Genomic DNA, 25,529 nt, shown 5'->3' with positions numbered 1-25,529 from the left:
AGGGGCTGAGGGCGGGGCTGAGGGCGCGGGGTGCAGGACAAGGGCGTGGGACGGGGCCTCGGCACGGGTCCGGGGCCAGGGCGCGGGGCGGGGTCTCGGGGCGGGGTCTTCGGGCAGGGTCTCGGGCGGGGCGGGGCTCTGGGCGGAGTCTCAGGGCGGGGCGGCTGCGCATGGGCGGGGGCGGGAACCCGGGGGCGCGCAGGCTCCGCGCAGCGGGACGGGACGCGAGCGCGCGACCAGGCGCCTCCACCGCCGCCGTTGCTGCGCCGCCGCCGCCTCCGCGCTCGTGGCCGGGACCGCGGGGCCGCTCGTCGGGCTCCCGGCGCCCTGGGCTCCGGGCCGCGGCAGGTGCGGCGCGGACGGGCGGGCCGGCCAGGGAGACGCCGCGGCGCGTGGATGAGAGTTGGGTAAGCGCGCGACCACCGCCACGGACCGTGCGCGGACACACGGACACGCACCGGCGCGCGGCCCCGCTCCCCGGCTCCGCTCCGCAAGGCCGACCCGGCGCACAGGCACACACATCCCCGGTCCCGTGGGCCGGCCAGCGTCCGACCACCCCCGCGCTGGGGACCGGTTTCCTGCCCGGCCGGCGGGGCTGCGATGAGGGTGGAAACTGGGGTCCCGGGCGCCGGGCGCCCTGCCGGGAGGTGCGGGAACCCAACCTGGGGAGCGGCCAGGCCGCTGGAGGGGGATGAACCCGAGCCAGCGCGGCGCCGTTGCCCTGGTCCACTCCTTGATGGGCAGGAGGAAGGGGCCATCAGCCCCTGCAGTCCTAGAGAAGCCCCCCGCCAAAAAAAACAACTTGCAGTCGCTGGCCCCCTCCCCACTGGGCAGACTTGCCTTTGTTCAGGGTCGGGGTTCTTTGGGTGGGTTGGCAATGTGGCATGGACTCAGGCTCGTGCCCGCTTGCTTGGAGGTGGGATGTGATGTAGTGGCCCAGCCCGGCCCCACCTGCCTGGCAGGAAGAGAGAGGATTTGCCTGGTGGCTGGTGCCTCTAGGTGTGGGAGTGGCACGCCCTCTCCTAGGGACTAGAGGAAATGGTGCCCATGACCACAGACATGCACTCCACCCTGGGGGCTGTTGCCAATCTTGTGTTTACAGAGGGTCAATTTGGGGGAGATCATTGCCATGATGGGGGTTCCCCCTTACCTTCCTCTGCAGGGTGGGGAGGACCTAGCATCCCAGCCCCCACTCCCCCACCTAGTCCTGGAGGCAGTTTTATGATGGGATCAGGGGCAGTAAATTTTCTGAGTTCTGCCCCGCACCAGCTGCCCCGTGACCTTGGGCACAGCTCTCCGCTGGAGAGTCCAGAGTGCTGATAAGAGTTCATCCCAATGGGGCCCAGGTGCTCCACGCCCGCTGGCTCAGTGCACCTAGGGCAGTGCTTCTCAATGCCGCCACCCTTTCATACAGTTCCTCATGCCGTGGTGACCTCCCAACCATAAAATTATTTTCGTCATTACTTCATCACTGTCATTTTGCTACTGATATGAATCGGTGACCCCTGCGAAAGGGTCGTTGGATCCCCAAAGGGGTTGCCACCCACAGGTTGAGAACTGCTGACCTAGGGTCAGAGTTTGGGGCACCGTGGCAGTGAGTGCAGGGCCCTTTGCCCTGGAGGCCGGGACTGGATTGACTTCCACTCTGCGTCCTGGCTGCCTTGGGACCAGGCTGGGGCTTCCAGGTACAGAACTCCAGGCACAGCCTGGGCCCTTCCTGGGGAACTGAGGTTTTGTGTTTGTCACAAGCCACAACTGTTAACCAGGAAACCTATCCCCCTCCCCACTTCCCACGGAATACTCTGAAGACCCAGGAAGGGCCCCCATCTGCTCACCTCCTGCCTTGGTGAGATTGTGTCCTGACTGGTGCCTGGTGGCCTGGCTGCCGTTGGGCTCCTGAGGTAACCCTGGGCCTAGTGATTGGTTGGTGGGTGACCGCCCTGCCTCTGCCCTCTGGTCCCAGTCACCCTGACTGTGTGCGGTGACTGGTGGAGTGTGGCTGTCCCAGCTGGGCCTGTCCCTGATGTCTGAGTCTTCGTGAGTGGAGGGGCGGGTGGCGGTGGCGGTGGCGGTGGCGGGGGGAGTATTTCCTGGAAATGCATGGCTGCATCTCAGTGTGGTTCATGTCAGCTGTGTCCCCCGAGCCCGTTGGTCATGGGCGCTGCCGGGCCAGGTGCTGTGTCCTCACACTGAGGGTTTCAGGGCTCCTGTCTTATCTGCAGCATCCAGGTCTGAGCCGGAGTCAGAGATGGCTCCTGCCGCCTGCTCTCTGTGACTCCCTGTTGTACCTCCTTCCCAGGCCCCTCTCTTCCCCTGCTACCACATTGGGAGGAGTCTGCTGGCTTCCTGTGACCTGATGTATGGAAGAATGGTGGGTGGTGACTCGGGGGGGGGGCCTAAAGAAAGCCAAAGTGCCGGAGGAGTTAGGGCTGACCATGGCCCTAGACTGTCTGGGAACCTGCCCCAAGCCCTGTGAAGGAACAGGATTCCCCTGGGAATGGTTAGGTGTTGTGGCCAGGTGCTCTCACTCCTGGAGCTCAGGGAGCCAGCTAGGTGTGTCCTGTGAGGCTGCTGGGTCACGATGGGCTTGTGCAGGTGGCTGACCCCTGAGCTGATAGGCTTGCCACTGTGTCCTGAGTGTCTTGATGATGCCTGGTGTCTGAGCACGCTGGCCGTGGTGGAGACCTGCTGACCAGGTCCAAGTCACCTATTGAGAGCTGAGGGGGGACAACAGGGAAGGGGGACTGAGGCCAGGGCCCGGCTGCCTTGCTCTCTGAACTCTGCCTTATGCCTGGCAAGGCAAGCTCAGGTGCTGTCAGGGGGAAGGAGAGGCCATGTGGTGGGAGATGCTAGGGGCTGGACGGGCTGGCAGGGCTGGGTGTAGGCTCAGCCTTCCCCACCTTGGGGAGCTTACAGAGGGCTGGGGATGAGTTGTGGGATGGGGACATGGGTGCACTGTACTGTCTGGGAAAACCAGTTTCGTCGACTGTTGACTCCCTGGCCCATCGAAGCCTTTGTGGCCGTGTACATGTTGTCAGGAGAGACCTGTCCCTGGAGAGGGGCATGGTGCTGGACAAAGTAGAGGGCCGTTGAAAAAGTGTGGCCCCCCCTTACAAAAAAAAAAAAGAAAAAGAGTGAGGCCCTCGGCGAGATGGGCGGACACAGTGGCTTCACTGCTGGGTTCAGACGGGCACCTGAGAGGGTGGTACAGGACCAGGCAGTGTGTTGTCCTGAAGCACAGGGAGTCTTAGGAGGCAGACTGCCGTGACAGCCGCTGATAACCTTTCCAGAAGGAAGTCACCCGGCCTTCCTTCTAAGACCTCCCTGGGTGGACTTGGACCGTTGGCCCGATGTCTGCACAGAAGACCCTTTTCTGTAGCAGCGTCTCCGACGTGTGGAGACCCCATGTGTATCAGGGCAGGGCTGGATCAATAGGGTTTCCAATGGCTCAATTTATTGCGAACCAGATACCCAGGGCTCTCTTTTGAGGGACCTCTAACTCAAACCAGACTCACTGCCCCGGGGCCTATTCTGACTCACAACAACCCTATGGGACAGGGCAGAACTGCCCTGGTGAGTTTCCGAGACGGTAAGTCTTTAGGGGAGTAGAAAGTCTCATCTTTTATCCCATGGACAGGCTGGTGCTTTTGAACTACTGACCTTGTGGTTACTTAGCAGTCTGACAAGTAACCACTCTGCTACCAAGACTCCTGGCTGGGGGGCTAGGTCTGATGTTTCCTCACCTTCTTGGTGGCCTGGCGGTGGGGCTCTCCATCATCAACAGATCCAGTCTCTTCCTCCTGGCCAAATCTAGAAAACACCGTCTCTAAGCCTTGGGCTGCTAACTGCAGGGTCAGTAGTTCAAAACCACCAGCTGCTCCCCAGGAGAAAGAGGAAACTTTCTACTCCTATAAAGCGGTATGGTCTCGGATATCCACAGGGGCAGTTCTACCTTGTTCTACTGGGTCTCCGTGAGTGGGAAGGGACTTGATGGCCGCTGAGTGCTTTCAGGGGACCAAGGTCAGCCCTCAAAGCCATGTTTGTCTCTTGCCTGGCCTCTTCAATATGCTGGTGAATGGTGTTTAAGGTTGGGCCTGCCAGGGCTCCCCAGCTCCCCAGATGCCAATGCAGGGATTCGCCCTGAAGAATTAAAGGTCAGGCATGAAAACACCAGGGTTTCCCCTAATTAGAGCCCAGTGCGACTCCCTGGCCTCCTCTGTTGGCCAGGGCCAGGTTGTGCCTTTTATCCGACAATTTACCACTAATGACACTTCCTCTCAGGGCCGGTATTGGCATCCTGTGGTTTTGGAATGACCACCCCTGGGCTGTGATTGGGGGTAAGCCTTGGGGTTTACAGTTCCCTGGAGCTCCCAGTGGCAGCAGCAGCAGCAGCAAGGAATCCCGGACTCCCCAGACTCGGGGCTGCCCGGATAGGACCACTCAGTACCTGCTTGTGGTGCCTCCGGCCCCACATGTGCCTTCTTGGCCCCAGGACACCCAGCCCTTCCTTAAAATGCCCCTTTCTGCTCCATAAAGGGTTAACAGTATGGAGAACCCTCAGGGGCAGTTCTACCCTGCCCTGCAGGGCCCTGTGGACCCCCTGGCAGCGAGTGGCAGTCACAGTCTTGGAGACTCGTTTGTGCTGCAGGGGTGCTGTGAGTCGGAATCGACTCGGTGGTAGTGAGTTTGGTTTTGGGTTTGGTGTGCCACCACACGTGCAGAGAACAGGAGGTGGCTGTCAGAGAACCTTCCTGGCTCCCGACCACTGTAAGCTCCTCCATCACGATTCTCAGCAGCCCAGAGGGAAGGCGCCGTCAGGAGAACCATGTCCCAGACCAGGAATCCCAAGCAACAGGAAGCGAAGCTGGAGTTTACACAGATCACTCGCCCACACACTTGAGGGGGCCGCAGAAGGCTGGCGGGGAGATACCCTTCGCTTCCCGTTTCTTTTCCCCACGAGCTGAGGTTAAGGAAACCTGCTCTGGAATGGCACGCCATGCACATGTACAGCACATGTATGTTCCATTTCCAGAAATGAGTCTGGGCTTTGTTCACCTGTGTGCTCATCTTAACAGGTGAGTCATCTCTTTCTCACCTTCTTTCTGCTGCCGTAAAGAGTTAGTCTTGGAAACTTGGGGGCAGTTCTACGGTCGGGTCATTCTGTTGGCATCAACTCCATGGCAGTGAGTTTGGTTGTAGATTTTTCTTGCACCTGGCATTGTGTGGACGTGGTTGGGGCTCCTGCTGCCCCTAGTAGGTCAGCTCTGAGAGGGCCTGCCTCTCATATTCACTGTTACTTTCTGAGTGCCTGGGCAGCCCTAAGCCAGGCGCCACAAAGATATGGGGACCAATGCACCGGGCAGGGTTTCCTTGGAGGGGCGTGGTTTGGATGGTTCACGTGGCTCTCAGTGGTCCAGTGAGGAGCCCAACCACCATGTGACCAGTCATCTGTGGGGCCTCGGAGGGAGGGGGCCAAGGGGTTGGGGGGCACGTCCTCTGCTCCCCTAGGCAGTGGGTGCACTGGGTGTGTTGACATGTGACCCACACGCCACACAGCATGTGGCCAAAGTGGCTTCTCCCGCCATTGGCCCCACAGGTCCGTTTCAGAAGGTTTTTGTCACCACTGTTCCCTTAGCCGTCACACACATGCACACCCCCCCCCCACCTGGCCTGATCTGTCACCCCCCTCCAGTCCTCCATATTGTGTCCATCTGGTGTTCGGCACGGTCCCTGTAGAAGGACATCAGAGTGCCTGGTAAAGTAGTTGGCCAGTGAAGAAAGGATGGACATGGGCTACCACCAGCGTTCCCCCCAGGAACCGTTGTGAGGATGGCGCAGGACCCGGCGGTGCTTCCTTCTGTTGTACGTCAGGTCGCTCCACGTCGGAAGGGACCCCACAGCAGCTAACAACCACGACGACCTTAGGCAGTGCTTGACACACCCAGCTGCTGCCCCAGAGGGCGGCGGTTCGAACCCACTGGCTGCCGCTGGAGAGAAAGATGTGTCGGTCTGCTTCCATGAGGGTGACAGCCTTGGGGACCCTGTGGGGCAGTTTTGCCCTGGCCTTATCACGTCACGATGAGCCAGAATGGACACGGTGACTGTGAATGCTTTACTCTCTGCGTGGGGTGGGTTCCAACCCATAACCACCGCCTTTACTGCTTCTGAAATGGTTCACTCTTTATGGGGACAGGAAACCTTGTCCCCCCCCCCCCAGGAGTAGCTGGTAGCTTTCAACTGCCCACCTTGAGGTTAGCAGCCCACCAAACCCACAGCACCACCGGGGATCCTTAACAGGGATATTAAAAAAAGCCAACATAACCCAAAGACCTTGAATTCACTGCTATCGAATGGATGCCTACTCCTAGCGACCCTGTAGGACAGGGTAGAGCTTCCCCGGTGGGTTTCCCTGACTAACCCATTATGGGAGTGGAAAGCCTCGTCTTTCCCCCTTGGAGAGGCTGGTGGTTTCAAACTGCTGACCTTGCGGTTACCACGATGCCACGAGAGCTCCTGTGCTTTTGACACAGCTTAGGAACCAGTCGGGAGAGAGACAAGCTTCCTACTCTCCTGAAGAGTCACTGTCTCGGTGTCCCACGGGGGCAGTTCTGCCCCATCCTGTTGGGTCGTGTGAGCTGGAACTGATGCGGTGGCAGTGGGTGTGTGGACCAATATTGATACGTCACTCCCACAGTCTGCAGTTTAGTTGGATGCCCTCCATTTCCTGTCTGCTCCAGGATCTAGTGGGGGGACCTTAGGGCGTCTCTGAGGCCCCTGTGGGTATGGGACTCTCGCCCCCACCCTGCCTTGTTGTTCTTGAGAAGCTGAGGGCTGCTCGGGCTTTCTGAAGGAGAGGCCTCTCCTGGAACTTGTGGGGAGGATGGGAATTCCTCTGGGGCTTTGGTTTTAGGGGAGGAAGGCATCAGATGCCATCAGACTGACTCATCTTTGCCGGGGCGTGGCCTTGACCACCTAGTGGAGGGTGTTTGCTAGGCATCTGCCTCCCGCCCCGCTGCTCTGGCTGCCCCGCCCCCGCCTCTTGTGCACACAGCCTTCTCTGGAGTCCAGCGGCTGCACCCAGCCCACACCGAAGGCATGAGGCGCTCCCTCTGCTGCTGACTGACTGACCGACTGACCAACTGACTGAAAGGTCAATGGTTTTAATTCATCAGTGCCCCCGAGAGGAGAGACCTGGTGACTGCTCCGTGTATACTCCAGCCTTGGGAACCCTACTGGGGAGTGCTCCTCTGTCCTGTGGGGTCCCCCTGAGCCAGAATCAACTGGAGCCCACCAAGTCACGCCCAGCACCTTGATGGTGGAGCTGCTAGTACTTGGCATTCTTGGTGGGGTGAGGGCGATGGAGGGGAGGTGTGGGTGTTAGGTCATTTGCCTCATTTGTTCATATCCCAAACTCATAGGCATCGAATGGATACCGACTCACAGCGACCCTATAGGACGGTAGAACTGCCCACCGTGGGCTTCCAAGACTGGAGCTCTTCATGAGCATAGAAAGCCCCATCTTTCTCCCATGGTGCCGGCGGGTGGTGCCTACCTGCTGACCCTGTGATTGCAGGCCACCCTGTCAACACTAGGCCGCCAGGGCGCCCTTTGTGCTCCTAGCCAATCAGTGACTTATGTGAGAATGGCTTCAGGGACCCTTCTGGAGCCCTGGCAGCACAGTGGGGTATGTGCTGGTCTGGCAGCTGCTGGAGCCCACGGGTGCCTCTAGCAGAAGGGGGAGGCGGCCTGGCTCTGTAAAGGTTTATAGCCCCAGGAACCCAGGGAACAAGTCTGTGTGTCCCACAGAATCACTGTGAGTCAGAATGGACTCAGTGACAGTGGGTTTGGTGTGTGGGTTTGTTTTTGTTTTTTTTACAGATGCTTTAGTGGGTTAATGGTTAGGTTGCAATCGGAAGGTCAGCAGGTCAAAACCACCAGCCGCTCCGCAGGAAAGACAAGGCTTTCTACTCCCGGAAAGAGTTCCAGCCTTGGAAACCCATAGGGCCAGGTCTGCCCTGCCCTACAGGGTTGCCGTGAGTCGGCGTGGACTCGATGGCAGTGGGGTTTGTTTTGCCCAGTGTTTATTTCTCTGTCATGGTATGTTAGTCCAGGTAGACCAGAGAAACAAAATTCACAGACACGCACATGTATATAAGAAACAGCGTTAGATACAAGAGCAATTGAACAGTGAGGAAACATCCTGGCCCAGTCCAGATCAAGTAAATAAGTCCGATATTAGCCCACATGTCCGATACCAGTCTATAAGTGCCTCTTCAGACTAATGCAGCACATGCAATGATGCTGAATGCAGGAGGATTACAGGCCTGTGGGTGGGACGTCTTGTGAATCCAGTGGTGGTGGAACCATCTCAGCGTTGACGTGAGTCTCCATGTGGCTCCTCCAGCTCCCGGGCTCTAGCATAGCTCCATGTGTCTTGTCATCAGTAACAACCAGCAGAGTGTGTGCGTACCTGACCTCCAGTCAGCTATTTATCTCCTTTGCTCCTCCAAATGAGATCATCAGGCCTGATTGACAGGCTACACTCCACCCCTTCTTAAGTTGACTGGAGATGATGTAATTGCCACACATGGTAAACACATACATGCCGGGGACACATCCTGTCCGTCATTCCCAGGGTGCCGTTCAGTGGTGGTGACGATTTGTTCAGGTGCTTCCAGCTTCCTGGCCACCCTTCTCGGCATGGGACCGCCAACGTGGGCTCACACTCTCCGCTGAGTTGAAGCCGGCCATAGGACCGGGCAGAGGTGATTGTTAGCACAGTGCTCAGGCAGGCAGACTTCGCCCCAGGAGCCCTGGTGGGGCAGTGGGGGAAGCATTAGGCAGGTGACCACAGAGTCAGCAGCCCGAGCCACCGCCATTCGGCGGAGAAAGATGAGGCGTTCTGCTCCCGGGAAACCAATACCACGGGGCAGTTCTACCCTGGCCTGTAGGGTTGCTCTGAGTCCACATCGATTGGGGTTTTTTTTGTTTCCAACTCTAATCCATTCCCGCCTGGAACATTCCCGCTAACCTGCAGGGTTTCCCCCTGCAGTGGGAAGCCTGGTCCACTCAGTCGTCTCACTGCTGCCTGCATGCACGGCAGCAGCAGAATGGTCGCCCTGTGCCCCGTGGGAGATGGCGAGGTGGACAGGAGCCCAGCACGTAGGGCAGTCCCCTTGCCTTCAGTTCCAGGTTCTCAGCGTGCGCCTCTATCTCCCCCTCTCCTGCTGCCCAAGGTGACTCTCTGACCCGAGGGGGAGGAAGGAAGCAAGCCAGGACCACCCTGCTGAGCCAACTGAGCTGCTGACTGCAGCATCCCTTTGAAATCTGAAAGTGGGCCTGACTTTGAACTCTCCCCATGGCCCAGCTCTCAGCGAGGAGAGCAGGCCTCTGGCAGAGGCTTTGGAGCCTGGGGTCCTGTTGACTCAGACACTGACCCTCTGCCCAGCTCCCCACCCTCTGCACCTGGTTATCCTGGCGGCAGTGTAACTGTAGCTCCAGGCACATCAGCGGTGTCAGCAGAAGGGACCTGGCTGGTCAGGAAGGCTCTGTTGTGCTGGGCATCTGCCATTCAGCTCCGTTCTGTACGGTCTGTGGTGGTGTCACCGTAGTGTCCCTGGTACATACAGGTCCTTATCCGTGTGACCAGGTGGCGTGTGGTGTCCACATGGGGTCCCTGAGCAAAGTTCTCTGAGCCAGTCTGCAGGTGGGGAGCTGGGAGTATGGAGAAGTGGATGCTGACATTGAGGATCCAGGGTGGGGGGCTTATAAGGCCAAGTGGGGAGCAAGGTGCAAGAATGGAGGCTTCCTGAGCCCCAGGAGACCTTGTTTTGGGGGGTATGTTTTCTGCTCTATAAGGTGCGCCTGACCCAAGCTATGATGTTTTCAATCGTCTCCTACACGGGTGAAAGTTGGGCATCGAATAAGGAAGACTGAAGAAGAGTCAATACATCTGAAGGGCGGTGCTGGGGAAGACTATGGAAATGGCCACGGCCCCCCAGAAAGAACAAAAAGATGCCCCGACATAGCGACGATCGGAGGTCAGCGGCGCAGCACTGGGTGGTGCGTCCCATCCTGTTGCACGCGGCGTGGCTGTGGGTAGGAACTGACTCCCGCAGGGGTGCCCGCCCAGCACAGAGGGCCCCAAGACCTCGGAGACAGAGCTGTGTGTCTGCGGTTACTGTTGTGGGGGGAGTGGCATTTAACACCCGGGCACCACCTGTAGAGGCCACGCCATTTATTAGCGGCTTCAGGGTGGTGGGCAGGGATTGTATCCCCGTGTCAGGGCACCAAGGGGGAGTCTGGCAGCTGGCAAGTGGGGCTGATGACGCTGGGTTGGGTGGGTGATGGTGGCCCAGATGGTAAAGGCTTTGCTCGGGATCTCTTACCACAAAACCAGCCAGTCCAGCAGCTCTTGGGGCATCCGAGAAGCACCCCCACCCCACCCCTCGAAGACCAAGCGGGGCACCCCGCCCACCCCCAGCACAGGCTGCTTCAGTCCTCTCTGCATCGTGCCCAGTCAGGGCCGTGTCTCTGTCATTGGAGCACCTGCGTGTGATGCCTTGCTGGGGGCAGCAGCAGGGGGAGTGGGGGACTCCGGGGAGCACAGCCCCAGAGGGCCCTGAGACCACATGGGGGTGCAGGGAGTGTGGGGGATGTGAGTCATTTCACAGTTGCCTCTTCCAAGAACCGAAACTCAGGTTCACGTGTGGGGGCGGGGGCTGTGCGCCCGGCAGGGCCGCTGGGTGTGCCCCCGCCCCTCCCCGTCTCCCGAGCTGGCATCCACCCCTGTTCATTGGGCCTCCACAGCAGACATGCTTGTCAGGCCCTGCACCAGGGCAGCAAGGGTCTATGCTGTTCCACAGCCGGGGCTGCAGGAGGCTGGGCCGAGGGCCAGTGGTTTCAGGTGCTCCATCCACAGGGCACAGTGATGTGCCAGGGCCCAAGAGCACGCTGTCCAGATGGCTCAGGGTGCTGTGCTCGGCTGCTGACTGGAAGGTTGCTGGTTCAAACTCCTGGTCCAGGAGATCACCACTTGGTGATGGATGTGCTTTCATCAGTCTAGTGGCCTGGGGAGTCGAGATGGGTGTACTGTGTCCCATGGGTCTCAGGGTCAGAATCACTAGTGTCACCCAGCAATGGGTGTGTGTGTGTGTGCGTGTAAGGAGTGGGGTGTGTGTGCTGTGTGGAAGGAGGACTCTGTATGTTTGTAAGTGTCCTTGTGTATCTGTGTAGGTATGAGTATGCGTGTGTGGAAGGAGGAGGAGTGTGGTGTGTGTGTACAGTGTATGTGCCTGTGGAGGAGGGAGGGCATCAGTGGGGACAGGAGGTGCCCAGCAAGTGGCCCCCAAGGTGCTGTTTAGAGAATCTGGTTGGTGGTCACCGAGGTACCTCGTGTCACTGTGCCCCCCCCTCCGCCCCCCACCCGCCCCTAGTCAGGGGCCCCACATGGCCTTTGCAGCCCTCTGCAGAGCTCAAGGAGAGGAAGTGAAGTGTGACTCACACCAGGGGGGGCAGGGCGGGGCAGAGAGGGGCTGGAGGAGGGTCCTGCCGCTGGGGATGGGGTGGGGTGGGGCCTCCTGTATCAGCGTCTGGTGGAGGGAGTAAGAGAGTGGGTGTCCTGAGGGTGGGCCCAGTCTATGGGATATGTGCTCCTCCCTGCCCCACCGTCTGAAGTATGGGACTCTTGGGGTGAGTAGGCCCCATATTACCCACTTCCCCTGGCACTGTCCTCTGCAGACAGTTGGACAGCACAGCCCGGAGATGCCCATGACTGCCCAGCACCCGGTCCCCAGGGGCTCCCTAGAATGGCTTGGTGACCCCTGGACTCTGGAATTTGAGATGTGGACTTGGCGGGGAAGGTGGACAGTCCCCGGGGGTGGACGCTTTGGGAAGGCAGGCAAATGGGCCCGTGGTCGCCCCCACCCCTCCATGTGAGGCTCAGAGCCTGCTCACACTTGGCGCTGCTGCGGCATCCCTGGGTCCTGTGTCTTGGTCAACGTGGCCCTGTCTCTGTCCCCTTGCCTCCTCCTAGAAGGCATCTGCCCCTGGGGGGGGTGTGGGTGTGGGGGGCCCCTGGTATCCCCCACCCTGGGGCTCTTAACCTCAGGGGCAGCTGGGAGGAGTATACTAGTGACTATGCTGCCCAGGTCAGCCCTGCAGCCCCTGGCACTGACCACCATGTCCCAGAGGGATGGACAGGAGGAGGCTCTGTGGGAGGGAACAGGCTGAGAGGGAGGGGAGGGCCAGTGAGCAGAGAAAGGACAGGCAAACTAAACACCGGTGACTGTCCACGCATGACAGCCGCGTGGGACAGGACCATGGAACATGGATGGGGACCCTCCTCACTCCAGGCGGGCAGGGACCGGCCTGCTCATTCTGTCTCCCAAGCTTGTTCTCGGCGCTCACATCGATGTAGCAGATCAGGGCTAGCCCTAAGCAGTCATGGTGTCCCCGAGGCGTGAGGATGCAGATTTTAGGGATCAATACAATGGCCCTTTTCTCCCTCTGACCTGTGGGTCAGGGGTCAATGCGGGGGACTCAGTCGGCAGATGAGCCTCGTGTGGGTTCAGGCCTGTGTGTGGGTTCCAGCCGTCGCCTGGCTTTGTGGGGTTCAGGGAGGGGCATGAGCTGTGGGCACTGAGCCATACTGACGGCCAGCAGCCTGCCATTCACGACGCTGGGTACCCTCTTACATGCCAGCTCAGGGCACACCTCATCACGGACACTGCTCGCCCAGTGGCCACCACGCCAACTCCTGCCAACCCACGTGTTCAGAGTGGAACTGGGGTCTCTGACTACCTCTCGGGAAGCGGGTCTCCAGGCCTCTCTCGCGCAGAGTTCCTGGTTGGACTCGCAGCTCCCACCTTTAGGTTTGTTCACCACAAGGGTCCCCAGAGCCTCATGGCTCGTGCTGAAGGGGACGTCCGTCTGTCTGTTCTGGTGTGTGAAAACTAAGCACTCCAGTGTCGGTGCGGCTCTGAACTGCCGGCAGGCAAGCTTGGCTGCGTGAACCCCTCAGAGATGCCTTGGAAAAGGCCTGGTAACTTGCTTCCCAAAGGCTGCAAACAGGAAAGCCCAGTGCAGGCCAGTTCCCTGCGCCTGCGGGCTGTCCTCCAGGGGGATCCCTTCCAAAGCTGCCGCCCAGCCCAGCAGCACCTGCAGGCTGAGCTGAGCCCCCTCCTAGAGCAGCTGCACGGTCATCAGCTTGCTGGTTTGTTGCTAAAGGCAGCGCTGGCTGCGGAGCTGGAGAACCCCTCTGGCACTGTGAAAGCGCCTCATGTGACCTATTTATAAAATACTTCAGAATCACGTGCAAGACTGTCTTGTCCTACATCCTGCTTAATTAGAAGAGAGAGGAACCCTACTTTGTGATTATTGGGGTGGGGCACTCACATAACCTAAATTAGAACCGTCGCGGCGGCAGGAATTTTTGCGCTTTTTTCCCCCCCAAAGAAAGTAATTGAACAAAAACATGAACGGAGTGGATGTCAGTCACGTGCTGGGAAGCCGAGCCCTTCCCTGCATGATGCGCACCTTGCCTGCGCTGTCAGCTGGCTCTCAGACCACTGTGTACCTCGCGTCTGTGATGACCCGACCAATGCCCCCCATGGCCTATCAGTGCTGTTCTGGAGATGCTCTGGGGATTCAGGTAGGACGGACTGGGTCCAGGTGGCACTTCTGCTCTTGTGGCTGGGCATTTGCTTTCTTCAGCTCACCCCAAACTTGCCTCCGAGCCACTGAGGGTGTGCTTGCTCAGTCATCAGCCCCTGGCCTGGCTGCTGAGACTGGGCCTCTGGTCTCAGGCCATGGGTGTGGTTTCTGTGTATCCCACCTGGAAAGGTCCACGTGGCCCGTCGCCGCTGATACTGTTGAAATAAGGTGTCGGCAGTGAAGAAGTTGTCAGTCCTGCACAGTCCTGCCGTGCGGTGGCCAGCTACGCATGCCTGGCACCAAGGCCCTATTTTACCAACCACTGTTCCTTCCTCTTGGCTTCCGCCTCCCTCATTTCCAGTCGCCAGTAATCACCGATGCCTCCTGGCTGCACGCTGGGTCAGCTGCGGACTGAGGGCCCTGGTGGACTTCTCCAGTGTCTTCCGCGCCGGCTTCTGTGAGTTCCTGTGGAGCCACCGGCGTGGGTGTTGGAGCCCGGCAGTAAATTATAGACCGTGGATCGAGGCAGTGAACCACCACGGGCAGCTCTGCACTTCCAGAGAACTCTTTAGGGACGACAAAGGGGGCGTTCCCCTGGAGCCTGTCATCGCCAGCTGGTCACTCGCTCACTCTCACTGCCCTGGGGTTGTCCGACTCAGCGACCCCATTGGACGGGGGAGAATTGTCCCTGTGGGTTTCCGAGGCTCTTTATGGGAGTAGAAAGCCTTGTCTTTCTCCCGAGGAGGGGCTGGGGGGTTTGAACTGCTAACCTTGCAGTGTAACCTCTACACCACCAGGGTCCTCCCCACCCCAATTCGTGGTTCTCGGGAGCCACGCACTACCACTTGGTGTGTCAGACGCCAGTGAGTCCTCTGCATGACTAAATAATAAATAAAAGGGTTCCTGGGCCAGCGGTGGCAACAGATTACGAACAATCCAAGCACAGAGGAAGGTGTATTGGGGTTCAAGTCAGCGGGGTCTGGGTTCAGGTCTCCAGCTCACCAGCCAGGCCCAGCACCCCTCTGCTTATCTCTAGTCCGTGCGTTCCCTTCGCTCTGAAATCCTCGCCACTCGCTCAGTCCTCTCCCCCCCCCCCCCCCCCCCGTGTGCTACAGCGGAATCCTTTGCACGTTCTTGCGGAATCCTTTGCACGTTCTTGATACTAATCCTTTGCACAAGACCTTGCTAACGTGTCGAAAATCAAAGAGGGCGCTTTGAAGACTCAGGTGCTCGTGACCCACGCCAGGGTATTTTCAGTCACCCGCTGTGCATGTGAAAGTTGAACCCCGCATAAGGAAGGCCAGAGAAGAATGGATGCCCTTGAACGGAGGTGCTGGGGAGCAACACTGAAAGTACCCTGGCCGCCAAAGGAACAAACAGATCTGTCTCGGAGGCAGGATGAGGCCAGGATGGAGAGACTTCGTCTCATGTACTTTGGGCATGTTGTCCCTGGAGAAGGCCATCATCTTTGGTAGAGAAAGAGGACGGCCCTCAACGAGGTGGGCGGACACAGTGCTGCAGCCATGGGCTCGTGTTTGATGACAATCGTGAAGACCGTGCAGAGCCAGGCAGTGTTTTGTTCTGTTGTGCATGGGGCCGGTGTGGCCCCTAGCAACAATGACAACAACACTTTCAGAACTCGGAAAACAAGGGGGAGGTGGCTGTGTTTAACCCTTTCACAACCAAACTCTTTTCTGCTTTGCAGCCCTATGAATTGGAATCGACTTGACGCCACCCAGCAACAACATCCTTGGCAAGAGTGTGTCTTGTCAATATCTCTGTCCTGCCATTTTTTAAGGGGGGGAGGGGCAGAAGGAAGGCAACGATCACTACCATCTCTTTATAAAATTCCCCCCCATCATTCCAAATTCTGTACTAACTGCTCCCTAACTCCCACCTCCCTCTCTCTGCGAATTAGCCAATTCTGGGCTATTTCGTCTTCCTGGGGTCAAACCGAATATACACTGACTCAGCCCTGGTGGTGTACTGGCTTCGCGTTGGGCTGTTACCTGATAGGTCAGTGGTTTAAAGACGGGGCTTTCTACTTCCCTGAACAGTGACTGTCTCAGAAGCTCACAGGGGCAGTGCTGTCCTGTCCTGTCGGGTCGCTCTGGGTTGGCATCGGCTCGATGGCAAGAGTTTGGTGTTTTGGTTTATTGCATCCTTTGCACGATCCCTCCAGCGGCAGTAGGAGGGACCAGGCTTCGTTTCTTTGGGAGTCTGGTTGGCGCCCGGTGAGAACTCTTGGTTACTAACCAGAAGATCTGTGGTTCGAACCCACCAATAGCTCTTCAAGATTACTAGTGGCGTATTGGTTGTGGCCCCACAGAACTGGAACATGCATACAGAAATAAATTTTTAAAAAAGATTACTAGTGGCGCAGTGGGTGAAACATCGCGCTACCAACCACAAGGTCTGCAGTTGGAACCCACCAGCCGCTCGATGGGAGGAAAACAAGGCTGACTACTCCTGTAAAGATCCACAGCTCAGAAACCCACAGGGGCAGTTCTCCCTGCCCAGCAGGGCAGCCGTGAGTCAGATCAGAGTGAGTCCAGGGCAGTTAGCAAGGTTGCTTTGAGTTGACCGGCTCTGCGGGAGAAAGACAGGCAAGATGACAACCTAGACAGCCCTCAGGCTTCTCTCCCTCACGCGGGGCCACGGGAGGGCACCAACCAACCACCACAAGGCACGTAGTGGGTTATTCATTGACCATGTCAGAGGTTCAAACCCACCAGCTGCTCCCTGGGAGCAAGATGAAGCTGGCTGTTCCTGTCAAGATTTACAGCCTTGGAAGCCCTCCGGGCGGTTCTGCGCTGCCCTGCGGGGTGACTGAGTCAGGCTGGATTCACTGGCAGGGGCTTGAGTTCCATCTCTGAGCAGCAGCAGGCTTCCACGGTGTGCGCACACTGATTCTGCGTTTGCTGGGCATCCACACTCCCACTTGCGTTTGGATGGTTGCTGTCCTTAGTGGACATCAGCTCAGTTCCGACTCTCAGGGACCCTGTGCCTAGCTGCAGGACACACCGCCTGGCCCTGTGCCGTCCTCACTCACCCTGATGCCGGCGCCCACTGGTGCAGCCACTCCTGCGTCCTCCCCCGCTGCATTGCAGGGTGCGGGTGATGGGCGTTAAGGGGGAGGTGACGGACAGGCCCAGAGATGCCCTGCCTGGCCCTGTGTGGAACCCTCGTGCCAGCAGTAGGCGGTGCTGCCCTTGGTTTGGTGCCAGAGGGGCCGCTGCTGGCCGCCAGCACTCAGCAGTGTGACCTCCTCACGTGAGCCAGACTGTCTGCTGCTCCAAGCAAGGCGACCTGCTGGCCCAGTGCATTGGCACACCCGACTGGTCAAGGGAGCTGCCCCCAGGAAACAGCCAGCAGGAGGGGCCAGGCGGTTCGCACCCATCTGTGCTCCAAACAGCCTTAGCAGCCCCAGGCTTCTGGAATAGTCCCAGAAGTCAGCGGTTGGGGCGGGTGGGAGTTGGCCGTCAGGTGCCCTGTCCTGGGGTCTCTCCACAGCCACCAACCTCCTACTGCCCTGCCAGCAGCCCCTGACCACGGGCTCCTCCCCTTGCCGCTGTGGGCTGGCCCAGTGACTATGCCCCATTAGGAAGGCGGGGCCCACATCCTGGTCCCAGGCTCAGCTCAGCTCAGGCCAGGATGCAAACCCCGCTTCGCCTGGATACCACACTGCAGACCCCTTCTTGTGCCCGAGTGCCCGCTGTCAGAGGGCACAGACACAAAAGTCCACACGAGCCAGGGAGGAGGTGCCACAGGCAGGGGTCAAGCTAGGCCAGCAGGCCCTTGGTCTCAAAACCCAGGACAGCCAGGAGCCTAGCCCCAGGGAAGGAGCTGGCCACTGAGACCTGAGGCTTTGCTGCCATCAAGCCAACACATACCTCCTCCCAGGGACAGCAGCTGTGCCGCCCCTCGGCCTGCTCAGACCACCATCTGAGCTCCACAGAGAGTCAATGCACTGAGTGGGCAATGTCCTCCTTCATCCTACCCCCTCGACCCCACCCCCCCCCAATGGAATGTGAGGACCAGGACTGGCACAGCTCCCACCTGGGAGAGAGTGCCAACTGGAAGGGACCAGCTCCTGGATCACCTGTGGGCACACTGTGTCTATGGTGATGGGAAGGGGGTCCTGGATCACCTGTGGTCACAGTGTCTATGGGGATGGGAAGGGGGTCCTGGATCACTTGTGGTCACACTGTGTCTATGGGGATGGGGATTGGCTAGGGTCCCTGGCCTTCTATGGGTCACTATATGCATGGATGGGATCCTAGTACTCCTGTGGTCACTTGGTATAGCTATTGGGACCAGCAGGGGACCTAGGTCTCATGTCATCACCCTGTATGGTGGAGACCGGAACTGGCTAGGGTCCCAGGACTCATGCAAGCACACTATTTTATGGGGATAGGGATTGACCAGGGTCTCTGGCAAGTGTTGTACATGCACGTGGGGGGGGGGCGAGGGGGGGTGTCCTAGGTCTCTGTCATGTACATGCATGCTGAGAGGTGTCACCAGCAGCCCCTCCCACAGCCCCTGGGCCTCCAGATCCCTCACATCCCCTGGGGGCCTTGGAGGCAGGGCCAGGGCTGCCCTCAGTGATCTGGCCCTGGCTTCCTGTCTCTCCGAATTCAGAGGTCAGACCCTGAGGCAGCAGAGTCCAGCATTTCAGACCCACCTTCACTGGCCCTCAGTCCCCCTCAGCCCCTGCTTCTCGTTTTTTTTTTTTTTTTTTGCACAGTTTGGCCAGGTGGCAGACTGACTCAGACGCCTCAGACTCATGCACAACCTGTTCATCTGGTCCTGCGGGTTCACGCCTGCTGCTGCCCCTTAGTCTAGCCCAGCCCTGTGGGCAGACCTCTGCCGCCAGGCCTGCATAGGGAGGCACCCTTTGATGTTAGGGGAGTGAGGCCAGGTGGCCTCAGATGCCAGATGTGTCCCCTGTATTGCCACCTCCGCCTTCCAGGCCAGCTCCTGAGCACATACTCCTGTTGACTCTGGCAGGAGGCGGGCCACGGGCCGGCCGGCCGGGCCAGGCTGCTCCAGGAGCGCCTGCTCCAGTGTCACATGGAGGAAGCTGGGTGGCCCTGAGAGCCATCATCAGGAGCCCCCACCTTGAATGAGACCATGTGGTGAGTAGGGCTCGGGGGGGGGTCGAGGCTGGCTCTTGAGGGTTTTTTCCTCTGTCTTATTTTTAAGATTTTTAATTGGGACAACACACACACACACATGCAACTGTGTTTATAAGTTGCTCTGACCCAACCTCTGAGGGAAGTACGGCACTTTATATTCTTATAGAAAAGATCCAGTCTGGGAAACCCACAGGGCCAGTTCCACCCTGTCCTGTAGGGTCACTGAGTCGGCCTCAACTCAGTGGAGTGAGTTTGCTTTTGGATCAACCCAACCTCTGCTTGTGTACCTTGAAAGGTGCCCGCCACCCGGGTGTGTAGCCGGGGGGGGGGGGTGGCGGGGGGAGGAGTCGGAACCAACCCAGATTAACGAAAACAGCAAGGGTTTCTGGTGCTGGGCACGGCCCCTTTTGGATCCAAACTTGGATGAACATTCTGCGTGGTAAGGAGTCCTGGTGATGCAGTGGTTACTTAGTGGCTGGCAGTTAACCACAAGGTCATCAGTTTGAGACCAGCAGCTGCTCCTCTGGAGACAGATAAGGCTATATGCTCCTCTCCAGAATCTCGGAACCCACAGGAGCGGTTCTACCCTGCCCTGCAGGGTTGCTATGAGTTGGCCTTAGCCTGAGGGTAGCGAGCTTGGTTTGGTCTTGGTTTTCTTCTCTGGTGACTGGAGAGTTGAGGGGCCCCTGGGGGGCGTGGTAGGCAGAGGAGGGGCACTGGAGGGATGGAGCTGCCATTTCCTGTACTGGTTTTTGGCGATTGCCCGGTGATGTCCTGGCTGCTCCTCTCCTCAGTCAGTAAGCTTCATGTGTGCTTTCCCTATGCAGTTCAGCCGGGCAGAGCGCATTCTTGCTGCACCTTGCTTTTCTTCCTTGCGCTCTGCGGACACAGAGGATTCTTTGACTCGTTGAAAGTTAATGGCCAGCGCGCGTCCGGCAGGTCTGTGGATGCTGTCGTGCCCCGGCCGAGTGCACCGCCTCCGGGCCCAGCTCACCGGTTGAAGGGCACGTGGGCAGAGTGCATCTCATGGTAACGATGGGCAGAGCTGTTATAAAGCTCACACGAACGTGCGCGGACAGAGATCTCCACTTCCCTTGATTAAATCCCCAGGGCCGGGGCGGATGGCCAGTGTGTGCTCAAACCTGCCACTGTTTCCCATGAGTATTCCCACCAGCAGTATGCGAGAGTCTCAGTTGCTCTGACTCCTTGTCAGCATTTAGAACTCTCGGGTTTTGTTTTAGCCATCTTAACAGGCAGACGTGTGTGGGACCTGGCGTGTATAGTTGTGTGTGAGTGTATGTGTATGTGTGTGTGTGTGTGTGTGTGTGTAAGCATGTTTAAACCTTCCTGACAGAGCGATGACTTTATTTCCATCGCAACCACTTCTTATTTGGGCATTTAACCACCGCTGTCTGTTTCCAAAACATTCCCATCTCCTCCAGCCCCTCGCCCTGCCGCCCAGTCAGCTCTGTGCAGTTGCTGCTTTTGCTTTGTTGTTAGGTGCCGTCCATTCGGTTCTGACTTCACGTGCCACATAATAAAACACCGAAATGTTCCTATGCCCAAGCCCACTGTGCTAGCCGCTGCGTCCACCTGTTCCATCGAGGACCTTCTGCCCTTTCGCTTCCCCTTCCATGCTACCAAGCACAATGTCCTCCAGGGACCGGTCCCTCCTGAGGACATGTCCCAAGTACGTGAGACTAAATCTCCCCATCCTTGCCTCTCAGGAACATTCCAGCCATACTTCTTCCAAGACCTGTCATCTTGTTCTTTGGGCAGCCAGCAGTACTCTCCCTTTTCTTGGCCAGCCATCATCCAAACACATCGCTTCTCCTTCGATCTCTCTTATTTAGCGTCCAGCTCGCACATGCGTGTGAGGCGACTCAGGAGACCAGGGTTCGGCTCAGGTGCGCTTGGGTCCTCAAAGTCCCCATCTTGCTTTTCAACCATTTAAGGAGTTCTTGTGCAGAAGATTGGGATGCAGGCTGTAAGGGCCGACTTCAGATCTGGTCCACATCCTAGCGTGTGCCAGGACTCCACTCCTCTCTGGCCGAGCGAGCTCCCTCTCCCGCATTTCAGACCATGGAGAGCCCTCTGCGGGCCACGCTGTGTGGTTTCTTCACTGCCGGCTGTGGCAGCCAGCCATGGGTTCTAGGTGGATGGATGGGTTAGTTGAAGGATGCAGGGGGTCTGTTTGGGTGCAGGAACTTAGTCCAGAAGGTAGCAGTCCTCCATAGATCCGAGATGGGGCACTGTGGCCACTGAGGGGCAAGTGTACCTGGTGTGGCTACAGCTGTGGCAGTCCCCCCTTCGGCTGGCCAGGTGGAGCCCTTCGAAGGGCCGATCCTTCTGAAATGCTCCATCTCCCTTTGTCTCTTCATCTTCTGTGTTTTCCTCCCCACCCCCACCCCCATAAACTGGGCAGCAGTGCATATTGGTGAGTGTTAAGCTCCTAATAATTTATAGCCTCTTAAATTGGGTCCCGGTGGCAAACTTGGTCACTGCGCCAACCCCAAGGTCAGCGGTTCATACTCACCAGTCAACCCCACAGGAGAAAAGGAGGCTGTCCGCGCCCACTCAGATGCACAGCCTTGGAAAGCCTAACTAGAGTCGCTATGATCCAGGATGTCTAGATAGTTTCTGAAACAACATGTTTTTCTTGAGAGCAGACAGCCTTATCGCTCATCATTATCTTTCAGAGGGGCTGGTGGATTTGAACCTTTGATCTTGCAGTTAGCAGTTCCACACTGACCAGACAACACCCTTAAACTCCCAAACAACCAAACTCCTGCCATCGAGTTGATGCTGACATGTGCGACCCTACCAGCCGGGAAGCACTGGCCTTGTGGCTTTCTGAGACTAACTCTTTATGGGAGTGGAGACCCTCATCTTTCTCTTAAGGGGCGACTCAAACTGCAGACCTTGCAGTTCGCAGCCCAACATGTAACCACGATACCACCAGGGCTCCTGAAAGGGAATAAGCAAAACAAAATAACCAAAACCCATTCTTGGCAAGCCCATTCTGACTCACAGCCACACGACACAGAGTTCCCGAGACTGCCGACCCTGATGAGAGCAGACAGCCTCCGCTTCTTCCCGAGCAGCGGCTGCTGGCTCTGAACCCCTGGCTTGCGGTGAGCAGTCTGTAGGCTCTGGATGCTTAAGCCGGTGGGGGAGTGGTTCTTGTGCAGACGGTTCACATGCGTGTCTGTTGTCGTGGGTTTGGCAGTTGTTGGTTTTCCCCTGATGCTTCCTGCTGCCCGTTTCCACCGGACGCCATATCAGCGCCTCCTAATGTGTGTGACAAGTGGGTTTCCCCCAGATAACCACATACCTCTGACTCTGCCCAGGGTCCCGCCTCCTCTTTGATGAAATCTGCCCTTTTCAGTGTTTTGTGTGGAAAGACTAGTTCTGTTCCAAGATTGGACAACCACCCCGAACCCCCCGCCCCCATCTGATTGGCTAGTGTAGTGTTTGTGTTAGTTTACAATTTCCCCCAGGAGCTCTGGCGACGTCCTGGTGATGCATTGGGCTGCGATCCCAAAGGTCAGCAGTTTGAAACCACAAGCTGTCCCGTGCGAGTGAGACAGATGAGGCTTTCTACTCCAGTAAAGAGTGACAGTCCTGGAAACCCACAGGGCAGTTTGACCCTGCCCTAGAGAGCTGCCTTGTGTCAGAATCCTGGGTGAGATATGAATGTCTCTGGGCAAGGGCGGTTCTCACATGACCTTCTCCCCCCAGAACAAAGACCTTCACACGCTGGGGTCATCCAGTTGACTCCCCTGGGGGTTTCCAGGCTGTCACTTTGTGGCAGGAGCTTGCCAGCCCTCTCTTCCTCAGTGTGGCAGGTAGGCTTGGACTGCCCGAGGAAGCGGGTCCCTGCTTTGGGTTGGCAGTTGGGCACAGAGCTGCCATGCCACCAAGACGCCTAGCTAGCTACCTCGTTGGTGTCGGCTGCCATCAGATCAGCTCCGAATGACAGTGACCCGGCGTGCAAGGGATCGAGACGCCATCCTCACAATCGTTTTTATGGTCGGCCCATGGTTGCAGCCACCGTGCCAACCATCTCCTCGAGGGCCGTCCTCTCTTCTTGTTTCTCCTTCCCCCTCTTTTGTTGTTGTTGTTCGGTGGCATCGAGTCCGTTCCAACTCGTCGCGACCCTGGGCACAACAGAACGGAACACCGCCCAGCGGTCCTGCGCGCTCCCCGCAGCGTTCTTGTGCTTGAGCCCCCTCTTGCAGCCGCTGTGACCATCCACCTCGTCCACGACCTCCCCCTCGCGCTGCCCCTCTGCTTGACAAGCACGATGTCCTTCTCCGGGGACTGGTCTCTCCTGAGCCAAAATCTCGCCGCCCTTGCCTCTGAGTGCATCCCGGCGGTCCTCCTTGGTTCTTTGGGAGGCCATGCGACTTTCATTACCTCTTGCCAGCGCGGTGATGAAAATGCATCCGTTTTTCACAGTTAATGGGGTTTGTATCAGGCCGCGCCCACCAGAGAAACAAATCGGGTGACACTCGTGTGAGTAAGAGAAAGCTTTAGATCAAGAATTCATTGTTCATCAAGGAAACATCCCAGCCTAGTCCACCTCAATTCCCTAAGTCCGACGCTAGTCCATAAGCTCCCCCTCAGACTCACGCAGTGATGCAGAATGCGGGTGCAGAGTCCTGTGGATCCAGTGGCGGGGCCTCTGGGGAGGTTCCCAGGACCCTCCTTATGAGAAGGCCACGCCCACAAGGAGCCCCCATCAGGCCGGGACCTGATGGGCAGGGTGAATCCACCCCCTCACTTTTATAAATCTTCATGTTGGCATGAAATGACGCGACCACAAGGTTTATCGGGGACGTCGATCAGTCACCACAAGTCGGGTTCGGCAAGCACCGAGGATGCAGACTTGCCTCGGTTCTCAAGCTTCTCCACCAGCTGGGCGTGGGGGCAGCCCTCCCATCACTGGGCCCCACAGTTCCGTCATCTGGTGCCAGATGAGGTGGGGGCACCCACAGCCCGGGCGCTGCTCCTCTGGTGCTTGGTGCCATGGTCTCAGCACCACCGCCACCCCCATCGCCACTTCAGACAAAGATCCCTAGCATGCTCTTCCAAGACCCCTTGGGGCTCCTGAGAAGGCCCTCATAGATGTGATGACCCCACCCCCTCTGTTCCCTGCACCCTTTGGAGGGTGCTCAGTCTTCTCCCCGGGGGTCCCCACCCACGATGAGCAGACGCCGCACGTCGGGCTCATCTCCCTGTGCTGCTGGGAGCGCGTGGGGGTGAGTGATAAACACGTGCAAGTCTGCTCTCTGCTGCGTCTCTCCAAGAATGGTGCTGGCAATGGCGCCGGGGAGGCTTCCAGAGGGACTGCCAGCTCCCTCCTGCTCCCCCCTCGCCTCGCCCCTCCCGCGCCCAGTCCTGCCCCATCCTCACAGTGGGCCCTGTGCTGGCACCCATGGTTGCAGCCACAGCGCCCGTCCATCCGTCTGTCCGTCGCATTGCCGGCCTTCCTCTCTCTCACCGCCCCTCCGCTTGACTAAGCAGGTTGTCCTTCTCCGGGGACGGGTCACTCACGACAGCGTGCTCAATAGCTTCATGCTGGCTGGCTGAGACTGGCCACGAGGACTTTATACCTGGCAGGGGGCACATGCCACACACCAGCACTTCACTTGATGTACCTACTGGTGCCACCCCATTGCCCAGAGAGTAGCAGGAGGTGCCAGTGCGCTGAGTCACCGAACAGGTGCATGGTGCCTGTCACCATTCCCTGTGAACGGCACACGCCCCAAACTTAGGACACCTTCGTCCGCCTCCAGAAAACTCATCTCGTCAGCAAAGATGTTTCCCAGGTGCTCCAGATGTGAACACAAGTCTCAGCGGTGTTCCTGCCGGGGCCGCATTCCTGTGGGCCCCAGGACCCAGCCACAGCGCAGCGAGGAGGGCATTCTGTGGGTGTCAGCTGGCTGTGTGGGACTGACACCACAGAGCGTTGTTGTGCGTTGTGCTGTGGTGGGTAAATCATGTGCTGAGGGAAACAGAGACCAAACCCTTGGCCTTTACGGAAGCCAGGTCTTCTCCCACTGGCTGGCCCCCAGTCAACATCTTGAATTGTGTGCCAAGGGTCCGTCCACCCAAGAAGCTGATAGTTCGCATGTTTACCTGTGTTCCTGCCTGGGCAACCCCCTCCTCCACCATCGGCTCACCCCAAGTCAGGAGCCCCCCAGCTTACGGAGGGTTGTGGGCGCAGAGCCAATGTGGGCATGTGGGTGCATGCACCCACGGAGATGTGCGTATTGAGGGTCCAGGAGGGAAGAGATTGTGCCCCTCACAGCCCCTCTCCATCCTGCCCCCCACATCTCACTAGCAATGCTGGTTTGTGGTCCACCCCAGGGTGACATCAAAGTAGTCACCGTTTACCCCCCCCCCCACAACATTCCAGGAAGTCCCAGTAAGAATCACCTAGAAGCAGAGTACCTCAAGATTTAAGGGGGGCACCGAGAGGTGCAGCTGGAGCCAGCTGAGTGGGAAAGGGGTGGGGAGGGGCAGACAGGAGAGACCCTACCTCTTACCCAGCTCAGCTGGGAAGCTTGTTGTGTTTCCACAGGGTGGGCTCTGAGGCTTTCTTGGGGCCACGGGCGGGGTGACAGAGATGGTGACCAGGAACAGATGTTGGCTCCTGTGCTGGGAGGTAGGACTGAGCAGTGGGGGACAGGGCACCAAGCACCCCTGGGCTGCCTTGAGCAGCACATGAGC

The 25,529-nt window shown here is 58.3% G+C and overlaps 1 protein-coding gene across 1 annotated transcript in view; it reads left to right on the top strand.

Moving 5' to 3' along the window:
- The first annotated feature begins 230 nt into the window (after positions 1-230).
- Positions 231-25,529, top strand: part of GRAMD4 (GRAM domain containing 4) — a 58,650-nt gene continuing 33,351 nt past the window's right edge. The window contains exon 1 of the mRNA XM_075553489.1: positions 231-407. Within this exon, the coding sequence (XP_075409604.1) occupies positions 397-407 (11 nt within the window). The 5' untranslated portion in view covers positions 231-396. The remainder of the gene's footprint in view (positions 408-25,529) is intronic.

This window comes from Tenrec ecaudatus, chromosome 6 (assembly GCF_050624435.1).
Source record: "Tenrec ecaudatus isolate mTenEca1 chromosome 6, mTenEca1.hap1, whole genome shotgun sequence".
Lineage (NCBI taxonomy): Eukaryota > Metazoa > Chordata > Mammalia > Afrosoricida > Tenrecidae > Tenrec > Tenrec ecaudatus.
This window is presented reverse-complemented; position numbering and strand designations above follow the sequence as displayed.